This window comes from Cetorhinus maximus, chromosome 8 (assembly GCF_964194155.1).
Source record: "Cetorhinus maximus chromosome 8, sCetMax3.hap1.1, whole genome shotgun sequence".
Lineage (NCBI taxonomy): Eukaryota > Metazoa > Chordata > Chondrichthyes > Lamniformes > Cetorhinidae > Cetorhinus > Cetorhinus maximus.
Genome location: NC_135886.1, coordinates 4709692 through 4721509, shown reverse-complemented (window position 1 = coordinate 4721509; position 11818 = coordinate 4709692). Strand labels below are relative to the sequence as shown.

At 42.8% G+C, this 11818-nt stretch overlaps 1 protein-coding gene across 1 annotated transcript in view; it reads right to left on the bottom strand.

The window, feature by feature from the left end:
- Positions 1–437: 437 nt before the first annotated feature.
- The window catches only part of LOC144683387 (Krueppel-like factor 15), a 25442-nt gene continuing 14061 nt past the window's right edge, over positions 438–11818 (bottom strand). Inside the window, exons 2-3 of the mRNA XM_078546346.1 lie at positions 9402–10519; positions 438–2529 (exon numbers count right to left, since the gene is read on the bottom strand). Of these exons, the coding sequence (XP_078402472.1) occupies positions 2361–2529; positions 9402–10384 (1152 nt within the window). The 5' untranslated portion in view covers positions 10385–10519 and the 3' untranslated portion in view covers positions 438–2360. The remainder of the gene's footprint in view (positions 2530–9401; positions 10520–11818) is intronic.

The window sequence follows — 11818 nt, the reverse complement described above, 5'->3', positions numbered from 1 at the left end:
AGATTGATTGATATTTTCTTAGCCAAGGGCACTAAGGAATGTGGAACCAAGGCCGGTAATTAGAGTCGACGTACAGATCAGCTATTACGTAATTGAATTGTGGAACAGGCTCGAGGGGCTGAATGAACTTCTCCTATGTTCACATACGCTCTAAGGCTGTAGGAAAAATGAAAGACTGAGGAGTGAGGAGTTCCACAATTTGAAATGGAGTAAAGAACTGCAGAAGAAATGGTGCAATGTCAAAGTAAAGGAAATAATACCCACATTGTATGGATTCAGGGAAGAGAATGAGCCTGTAAGAAATGTAAGCACAATTATTTTTCAGAATTTGGTGCTTTTGAGAAGTTTTTCTCAGGTTGGTGTTGAGATGCAGTTTTTTTTTGAGGGATGTGACTGGGAATTTGAGAGTGAAATAAATGCTTTTTGGCACAGTAGCTGCAAAAGTTTTATTTATTGAAATAATTTACCTTTTCTACCAAAGGTTAAGGCCAGGTGGCAAAATTCATAAATGAAAAGTAAATTGAAAATATAATGGAGGTCTTATGGCGCAATGGGTAGCATCGCTGCCTCTGAACCAGAAGCTCTAAGGTTCGAGTCTCACCCCAGGACTTGATGGTCAAAGAAGGTGCGGTTCATAACGCAGCCAAACAGGTTGAGTACTAACTTGCAAACCTTTCCAACATATGCCAATGGTGGGTGGTAAGAGCAGAGATTCCTGGTCAGCCATGCGATGGCAAGAAAATTGGAGCCTCTACCATCTAGCTATCCATAACTCCAGACTACAACATGCATGTAAAAGTGCACATTGCCACAACAGCTTGGACTCCCCGAGTGAACTGTAACACCAACAAATAGAAAACGCACCTTAGAAAGACGTCTTCTTTCTAAAATAATGAATTTATGGATAATCTTCCATCCAGGGGTTATAATAGCAAAACCGTTACATTGCTCAAAATGTAACCAGGTGCTAAAAAGAGAAAATGAAGGTACTATTGAGAAGAACTTTAATGGGCCAAATGAGTTTTCCTCAGCATTGGGTACAACACTGGAGTTGGAAAGCTGAGAACAGGACTGGATTAGCCAGCTGTTACATCACATCTGGCATCAGGCTGTTCGCTCCGTCAGGAATGGGAATGTGGAACCTCTACCACAGTTTCCAAATGGACACAAATCCATGACGAAAATCAATGGGGCTCACAGGAGGGCTGGCAGAAGATGGCAACACCCCTGCAGGATGGGCATTTTTAAAGAGGTGCACCTTAATTGTATGTAGCAGTAGCAGGAAGCCTCACTCTGCCGCCTTTTAGAGTTCATTCTCAGAATATTGATTATGCTGGCAAGGCCACATTTATTGCTCAATCCTAGCTGACCGAGATTGACATTTTAAAAAAATATCCAATACAGGCTATGCTACTTTAAAGGCCATTAAAAATCAACCACATATTGTGCAACCAGTGTCATGTGTAGGCTGGAATATTCATTGCTTTCAGGCTCTCGCCACAAATTAACAGATACATTGAACACAATTTCACAACTTATTATCCTTGTAAGCCTCTTCAATAGTGTCAATTGACGCTGGGATTTCAACTCTAACTTATGGGTTGCTAGCAGTAATCACTCACACATGCGGTATCTTAAAGCCTGCAAGTGGCCGGTGGGGTACCTCCACAAATGCTGCACTGTTGTGCAAAACTTGAAGGGGACATTGGTTGCTAGCCCAGTTCTATAATCAATAAACTGTCATAGCTATTATGGAATCTTACAGCACAGGAGGGTGCCATTCAGATCATCATGTCTGTGCACTCTCTTTGCAAGAGTTATCCAAATTATTCTCTTACTCTGACCACAAATTTTTCCTTTTCAGGTACTTGCTCAATTCCCTTTTGAAAGCTACTAATGGATCTGCACCCATCCTTTCAGGAATTCTAGATCGTAAACAACTTATTGGATTAAAAAATTCTCCTCACACTCCCCCCCCCTCTGCTTTTTTTACCAATTGTTAATATATTTGTTCATGCAGTTCTTTGTACTGATTCCTCTGCACTGATATCTCTTATACCTGACAAAAGCACAACAAACATCCCAAAGACCCAGCTAGAGTCTATATTACAATGATAAATGTGAACCAACCAACCTTTCTGTATTATAGAGTAAGGGTGAGTAAAGCATACATTAGAAATGTAATTCATTCTATCACTTAGAGAAATAACTTTTCAAACTAAGAGCTGTTAAAACCCACTCCCACTCGCGTCCAAAGATTACAGACACACATTAATACATTTTGATATCTTTTGTACATTCCATTTACAAGTCCAATGGCCCTGGTGTGCTTTCCTATAAAGGAGAAGGACAGCTGAGTGTTAACTGGCTGTTCTGGGTATTCTGCCATTTCTTAGTCCTCGGTGCACCTTCACATGCTTGGATAAATGATCACTGCGGGCAAATTTCTTCTCACAGATGTGACACTGGTATGGCTTCACTCCTGAGTGGGAGCGTTTGTGCCTGGACAACTCATCTGAACGAGAAAACCTGGAGGATTACAAAAAGAGAAATTACCAAAGGGGGAAAACTCCACCGCACCCAGCACGAGGGTGCATTCTAGAAGAAAGTTCGCACACACGTCTTGGAAAAAAGAAACATTCAGCAGCTCTACAGTGTACTGTTATTGAATCGTATGCAACTGGAGGAATCATTTACCAGTAAATGGGAGACCATTCTAACCTTGCAGCTCCATGAAATGAGACACGGCAGAATGATTTCCAAGTTCTACTCAAAAGAAATGGACTGTGATTGCTGTGCGTCTGGAGATTCTGTTACAAAGTGGCTTTTGTCTTTCTGAAACGTCTAGTTATTGGGACAACAGAACCAACAAACGTTTGAAACATATAAATGCATGTTGCTGCTAATATTAACCTTGGAATAGAACAGGCCTTTCAACCGCGCCTCTGCACTCGACTGCCAATTACTGTGACATAAAACTATCTGACTTTTATATATACATATGTAGCACAACCTATTAGAGCGTGGAGATGAATGTATTTGTTAACGTGCCAGATGACATGCTTTTCCCTGGCTTTGTACTTGCTGTCAGATGGTTAAATCTCTAAAGTCTTACAGTTCTAATGTAAGGTTATCCATTTGAAATGTTAACTGCTCTCTCTCTCCACAGATCCATCCTGGCCTACAGTATGATCCCAGCATTTTCTGTTTTGATCAGAACACTTTTTGAACCATTCCTGCAGTGTACGTGGGTGGGGAAAGCCTGTATTAACTGCGCTACATAATCACACTACATCTATCATGTGGAGAGAATAGGAAGGCTGCTGAAAAGCCTGATAAATGCTTACCTTAATAGTACACGCTTTTAACATTATTTTTGACAGTTTTGTCTTTTGTTTTTAGTGGGAGGTGCTGGGTAGCAATCAGGAGTCATAACCAATGTCCCCGCCCCCACCATTACCCCTATTGCTACAAAAAACCCAAATTGCCAAGGCCAGCCACAGGACCTCTACACTCACTCCTACTGAATTGAGTCAAGTGACTACAAATGAGCAGAGGTCATGGCAATGTGCTTGGCAGGCCTTTATTTCATGAAAGAACTAATCACTCTCAGGAACATCTCAAGCAGCAACTTGCAATTACACAAGATAGTAAAATGTCCCCAAGCCCTTCACAGAAGTGCTAGACAAAATTTGACACCAAGCCAAAGGAGGAGAAATTAGGACAGGTCAAAGCAGTAGGTTTTGAGGAGACAGGGGTGGAGAGATTTAGGGAGGGACTTCCAGAGCTCATGGCCTGGACAGCAGAAAGCACAGCCACCAGCGGTGTGGGTGAAGGAAGTGGACATTGCATCAGAGGTCAGAGTTGGAGGAGTGCAGAGTTCTTGCAAGGTCATATGGTCGGAGCTTCAGCAGCAGATGGGCTGAGGCAGAGGGACAGACAGGTGACATTATGGACGCCCAGAAGGACAAAACAGTTAGGACCAGTACTCTTATTTCCCAGTTTTTACTGTGTTTTCCTTCTAGGGGTGGAAGTAGGTGGTCTTTGAGACGGAGAAAACATGGTGATGAAGCTCCATTCAGCTTAAAATAGGATACTGAGATTACAAATTGGAATTAAAATGGCTATGGATGAAATTGAAAAACCTAGGGAGCCTTAGGAGACTAAATGCTCAATATGTCCAACCAATACAGAGTAGCAGTCAACAATAAAAAGTTAGAATTGTTTTGCCAAAATAGTTGAGTATATCAGAGGAAGTCATAATCAGATTTTGGCTCAGATCACACGTTAAGCAATGTCCCTAAGGACACCAGTGAGACATTCAGAAAGCCTCAAGTTATAAAGAAAGATGGGAGAAACTTGATTTTTCAACCTGAAAGTTAATAGTATACGATTGTAAACGGTTCAGAGAAGGGAAATCCAGAAAACTACTTTAGGTTAAATTGTGAGATTCGGATGAAAAGTCACAGGTTGTAACTAGTAAAATACAAATTTAAGATTGATATTAGGATGTTCTTCATATAAAATGATTAATACATGGGATAAATTTTTTGTTCGAGTGCAAGTGCAAACCCTGGAATCATTCAAGAACCTGTTATACACCCAATACTACCCAGTCCAGCCAGCAGGGGAGAAAATCTGTCCTTTTTAATATCAAAGTTTCAGATGATAAGTAGCAGCAATTACAGGGTACTCTTGTGATCCAGAGATGGATGTTTATTTTAAGGCTCTAGCTCACAAAACTGAGTTAAAACAGGGATGTTAAGCAGAACATCCAATGGCGCACGAAGCAGATTACACTTCTGAAGCATCACAGAACCAGTAGGGGTTGGGTAATTTGCAAGAACAAACTAAAACAGGTGACAATTTTACAGATCGCATTAGGCTATTTTTATAACTTTGAAGCAGTGATGTGTTATTCTGCTGTTCTGGTTACTATTTACAATAATATATTTTTAAATCAATGCTATTATCTAGCATTATAATTTGGGCAGCAGGAAGTCACGCAGTAAATTTGCCACAGGTGGAACGGCACATGACAGATCATGTGAGAGAGGACAACTTCCCCCATCACTAATTGATCAAACTCTGCCTTTTGTTGGAACCCATTGCGAACTGGAAGTGGCAGCATGTTGGGAAATTCAGATTGTTGTCTCAGCTTCCAATCATGAAGGCCGACTAGGTGACAAGCAAACTATACGTCAGGAATCAAAATTACTTGGGTGTGCCCAACCGCTTCGAGATTTTATCATTTCATGTTTCTAACCCCTCTGCCTCCTTTACAAGGGATTTACCTTCTTGATTTAATTTTGTAGAATTCTCTTTCTCCCATTGACACACATCAATCCTTAAATTGCCATTAATCATGCTCTGTAGCCAGCCACAATTTCCAAGAATTGTTTCTCTGGGGAATTTCCTGCTTTGCAACTCTGTTGGTCTGTTTACAGGTACTTTTACATTTCATATGCAGTCCTAAGAGAATGGTGCTCAAGTTTTCTTTGAATTCATTCTTGGGATGTGGGCATTACTGGCAAGGTCAGCACTTACTGCCTATCCCTAGTTGCCCTGATATAACTGAGTGGCTTGGAGTGGCGCAGAGGGCAGTTAAGACAGCCACATTGGCGTAGGACGAGAATCACAAATAAGCCAGGCCAGATAAGAATGGCATCTTTGCTTCACTCAAGGACATTATGTGAACCAGTTTGATTTATGTGACAATCCCGCAGCTTAACAGTTATTCTCACTGATTACACTTTATTTACAGATTTTTGATTCTTGATTCAAATTTCCAAACTGGCAATATGGGATTCTTATATTCTCTGGATTATTAGTCCAAACCTCTAAATTAAATAGTCCAGTAACATAACCGCTCACGATCTGCCTGTTCCTTGTTTATGTTTAATGGTGCTACCACTCCTTAAATACAAAAAAGAGACTTAGCACGAGAAAGTTGAGATCAGTTCGTTGGATCTATGAAAACCTGTGTCTTCAATGCAGCAGAGGTTCTAGAGTTCCACAGCTTTAAAATGAAAGTGTCTTTAACTCTCACTCCTGCTGTCACCAGCATTCTCGATGCAAGAGTGCTTTATATTGCGGGATTACTTCCTGTCATAGTTCTACAATGTGATTTGCAGTGATGGAAAATCCACCCTGTTGGGGACTGCAAAACAGGAGCAATTTTGACACCAATTTCCTGGCCTTGGGCAATTCCTCAATGCAGGGTGAAGCCTGTACAAATGAACAATGGGAAAGCTGCTTTCTGGTCTGTACAGGTGGGCTGCCATGACCAGAGAAAAGTGACAAATGGAGGTGAGCATGTGGTTCCAATGTCTTATCCTTCGTTCCCCAATTCAACCATCTTTTCAGCTGGTATGTAATGTCACAAGAGGAACTAGTGCCACCACATTTTTTAAAAAAAATAATCATAACTGGGTCAGAAGTCAAGCCGTGCCAACATTGTTTTTTTTTATTCATTCTCAGGATGTGAGCTTCGCTGGCTGGGCCAGCATTTATTGCCCATCCCTAGTTGCCCTTGAGAAGGTGGTGGTGAGCTGCCTTCTTGAACCGCTGCAGTCCCTGTGGTGTAGGTACACCCACAGTGCTGTTAGGAAGGGAGTTCCAGGATTTTGACCCAGCGACAGTGAAGGAACGGCGATATATTTCCAAGTCAGGGTGGTGAGTGACTTGGAGGGAAACTTCAAGGTGGTGGTGTTCCCATCTATCTGCTGCCCTGTGCTTCTAGATGGTAGTGGTTGTGGGTTTGGAAGGTGCTGTCGAAGGATTTCAATTAAATGCAGCCTCGGATGGCCTGGCTGAGGTCACAAGCTCAACATGTCAAAAAACTTCAGGCCATTGGCAAAACTTAAACATCTTTAAAAAAAAATCCAGACTAACATCAGCTCAATAAAAATAAAGCCATAAAATCAACTCCTAAGACTACACACAACTAGATAGACAGAATTAATACACGATTAAAAGAATTGAGTACAGGTGATTGCTCAGGATATTGTAATATTTCCGGTCCACGAAAACACAACGCCAAGATGAAAAGACCACCAGGCGTTTTTCTTCCAGGGATGGAAATTTCTTCAACCCCATCTGAACATGCTGCTAAGAAACAATTTCTGAAAGGATGTCAGGCACTTTGCCAGGAGTTCTATCCTAATTCTTTGGGGGTTTCATTGCTGCTGAATTCAGCAGCATTTGTATCTGATTAATGGGCCAAATAATTCATCTATTTGTACTCGTCCTGTGGCTAAAGGTAAATAATTGATGGAAAGTTGCAAGACAAAAATTTTTTTTACTAAGTTTAAAAAGATTCAGACCTTCAAAAAGTAGCACAACAGTAATATCTGCAACACATCATGGCAGGCTTTGAGTTTCATTTTAATCCATCGAATCAATGATTATCCTGTGCTTGAGGAGGAAACTCAACAGGGGCAGGCTTTTGAACAACTTTCAATCAACAACAGCTCAATGTAACCTTTGCCTTTAAGTCCTAAGTTTGCAATCACCAAATCAATGCTTTGATGTGCCAACACCGATCCACCCCAATCATCAGAATGCCTTTCCCCACCTCCATCACGTTCAGGACCCCATTGATGACCATCAGATCCTACCCCACCGTGATTGGTTCCCAGCCCCCACCCGCATTGGACACCACCATTCCCATGTCCACCATTAGACTGTACCCTACCCTGCCTTCCCACTGAGATCAGAATGCACCCCCCTACCCCACCCCCCCAGAAAGGCAATACCAATTCCTCCCGGTTGGGGTGACCCCGACCGTTGGACCACACAATCCCACCCTGCAATCAGGGCACTCCACTGATCACCCTCAAAACCACCCCTCCCCTGCTCCAATGATCCACACCCTCCTCCTAACCACCATCCAGATGGCTCCCTCCCCCACTACACCTACCTGCTCTCCTCAACTGCGGCCTTGTGCGGCAAAGCTTCCTCACCCATCAGATTTCTAGCCTTAAGTCAGGGGAACCCGACAGAATAAAATTTAAAAGCAGCTCTGCTGTTAAAAACTCTTGAGGCTGGGAAACGTGTTCTTCCAGGTTTCCCAACAGCATAAGAGCTGCCACACCCACAACTCACCTCTGGGCTAAAGTTCAGGCCTATTGTTGCATTTGATGGGAAGTTAGAAATGTCAGGAAGGAAGAAATCAACAGAGTGAGATGAAGTAAATAGAGGCGGAGAAGGCGAGTGTGGACAGAGCTAGCAGACTGGTTGGGTCGAATGGCCTCTTTCTGTGCTGTAAATTCTATGTAATCCTGTCTTGCAATTAACTAGTGTCTTTCAATAACTAACAGAACACCTCTCCTGAGCTGGGAATTTCTTCCTGTTCTACTATAACGTCCTTAGAAATCCCAATTATGCACCTCGGGTGACAGAGAGCGGGGAGCAGATCGGAGGGGTTTTCTGGCCCTCGTCTCATACCTGGCTGAGTGCCTGGGTTGTGCAAAAACCAAAATTGCAAGTTCAGAATTGCAGTTCTGGTGGTTTGGATTAAATAATCAAAACTACGCACACACACAGATGGTTTGGTTCTTTATGGGTTTCACCCATCAAAAAAGATCCACTTCCTAAGACAACAAAGCATCTCTGGCTGAAACTTTAAAAATGCTTTGGTAATCTCTTAACAACTGCAAAAAAAAATGGTGGCAGAATCAGGGGGCTGGGGGATGATTGGACTAGGGGTTGTAATTATTCCCCTGATGTAATTCCATCCCCATTCGGGATATGGATGTAGCTGGCAAGGCCAGCATTTGTTGCCTATCCCTAATTACCCTTGAACCGAATGGCTTGCTAGACCATTTCAGAGGGCAGTTAAGAGCCAATCACATTGCAGTGGGTCTGGAGTCACATGTAGCTAAGACCAGCTAAGGACAGCAGATTTCTCTAAAGGACATAGTGAACCATATGGGCTTTTACAACAATTGACAGTAGTTTCATGGTCACTATTACCAAGACTAATTGCTAACCACCAGCTGCTGTGGCAAGATTTGAACCCATGTCCCCAGAGATTAGCCTGAGCTATGGTTACTAGTCCTGTGACATTACCACTAAGCCACCCTCTAATGTTGTCTTTATTTACATAATGGTACATTGATTTTACAGTTAAAGGGAAGGCATAAAAGGACTTGGGAAGAGGTGCTGCTTAGAGTTTCCTTGCACTACAAGCTGAAGAGCTGGACCACAGACAGGTGTAGAGCACGACAGGTTTGCACAGCAGTTCCCCTCTTAAATGCAGACCCTGGATTTTTTTTTTTAAAAACGGTAAAAAGCTGTTGCAAAAATGTGACAACAACAAAGAGAAGAAAAGGCAAAATTTTGCAGGCAGAAGCCACACAAAGGCACACATTATGTTAATGGACGTATAATCGACTTACCGCCAGCCACAATCTGGCCATGTGCAGGAGTAAGGTTTCTCCCCTGTGTGCCGTCTGTAATGTGCCTTTAAATGGCTGCTTTTGGTATACATCTTGTTGCACCCCGGGAATGAGCACTTATGCACTCTGATCACGTCGGCGGAGGATGATGATGATGATGATTTCTGAAGCTTCTGGGTGGCCTCAACAACATTCACCAAGCTGCCAACAGCCACAGACCTCGCTGCTATGGGCAGGGGAGCAATTTTTACAAACTGGCGGGTTGCACTGTTTGCTGGAGCCTGGACTCTCTGAGGTACCAAGGCAAAGGTTTGACCCTGGACATTTACAACCAGCTGAGTCAGTTTCACGCTGCTTGGAGTTTGTGTCGTTGGGTACGGACTGGGCACTTGGGCAGGCTGAAGCTGAACAATCACCGGCACGCTCCCAGTTGCAGCTGTTACAGTCACCTCTGGAGTAGATCCAAGCCCACTGTCCTCTGAAGATGACAAAAAACATCTAGTGGAATCCAATGAAGAGTCACCCGAAGCTTCTGATTTCACCTCCACTTTGATTTCTGTGGCAGCACTGTTTTCCGAAAGTCCGTCTTTGACTATGTCCATTTTCTCTTTCAAGAATTCCTCGATTTCCTCCAGCGTGGGGATGAAGTCACCAGGCGAAGTGGAGCAAAAATCAGGCATTTTCACCTGAGCTCCAAACACCTCCGAGCAGGCTTCAGCGTCCGCGGCTTGCCGGGCGTCAAGTGTCGACACCAGCATCCCCATCACGCTGCATTTTTCCAGCAGACTGGAACTGACGCTGCAGTAGTGTGTGTCCTGGGAGTCTGGGCTGGAGCAAGAACGGGGGCTGCATCCGTCACTGCCGCCATCTTCAAGCAACGACGAGCTTGGTGCCAATTCGCCATGTTGCACGCTACAGTTACTCCCCGAAGGCGTCAGCAGATCAGCAATACACAGTGACTCACTGCGGCTTAATGAGACCATTTGCCTTCCCAAGCTCCAAGCAATTCAGAAGTACAGTACAGTACTAAAAGTAAAACCTTGGCGAGATGAAAGAAACAGCACTTTGTGCTTCAATGCTTATTGTTTGGAATTCACCATTACAAATTATGTTTTCATCTGCAAAGAAGTTAGAAAACAAAATAAATTAAAAGCAAGAAATTTAAAAATTCTAAGTGCAAAAATGACTTAAATCCATGTTAATCTCTCCTAGCACCAACGTATTTTCTTTTTAAAAAAAAAGATTTGCGATTACAATCAATGACAGATTATGAGAGAGAAACAGAGTTAACCTTTCAGGTGAGTGATCCATCATCAGTCCTGGGCATTCAGTTCTATTTCAGAAAATACCGATAGCCGTTCTCATTCTTAAGGTTAAAGAAAATGCTGCTTAATTACAGAGCCAGGTCCTAATTTTGTTTGATGATCGCACAGTTGTAATAAAATAAGATTCCCCTGATTTGAGACTAAGATTAAGGGTTGGGATGTGGACAGTCGTGGCAGATTTGCTGAATGAGTTCAGATTGAAATCATGGTTTGTCCTAAATGGCAACAAAATCCACTTTAAGCCTTACTTGGTATAGTACCGGCTCTTACTAACTCTCCACTAATGCAATGTAAATGTGTCATGTGACATGGTACACCGAGACAGAGAAACCTCTTGCATTGACCCCTGTCCTGTAATGAGTTGGCCAATCTAAGCTAAACCAACAATACCGCAAAGTTTAGAAATAATTATGACCTTGCAGTAAACTCAGAAAAGTGAAGTGATTGGCTAATGGAGATACTGACAGAATGTCTGGAGACATGTACAGAGCCTATTAGTGGCTCTTATGCAGGGTTTGACCTTAGCCGTGTATCATCAGTAGCAGCTCTGACGAAAAGTCACCGACCTGAAATATTAACTGTCGTTTCTCTTTCCACAGTGGCTGCCTGGCCTGGGGTACTTCCAACATATTTTTTTTTGTTTTCATTTTAGATTTTAATTGACATTCCGATATGACCTTAAACCGAGGCTCCATCTGCCCTCTTGGGTGAATGTAAAAGACCCCAGGGCATTACTTTGAAGAGCAGGGGAGTTATTCCTGCAGCCCTGGCCAATATTTATCCCTCAATCAACATAATTAAAATAGGTTATCTGATCACTATCACATTGTTGTTTGTGGGAGTTTGCTGTGCTTAACTTGCCTCCTACACGATAACAATTACTACACTTCAAAAGTCCTTCATTGGCTTTAAAGCACTTTGGGATGTGGTCATGAAAGACATTGGTGTATATGCAAGGCTTTCTTCCTCAGGGGCTTTTATATGAAACCTTTGCAATTTGAGATGAGTGGCTTTACATGACGGGTGAAAGGAAGATTGAGCAGGGACTTCAGTTGGTCTCAGCATCCCTGGGTTAATTAGACAGGGAGGATA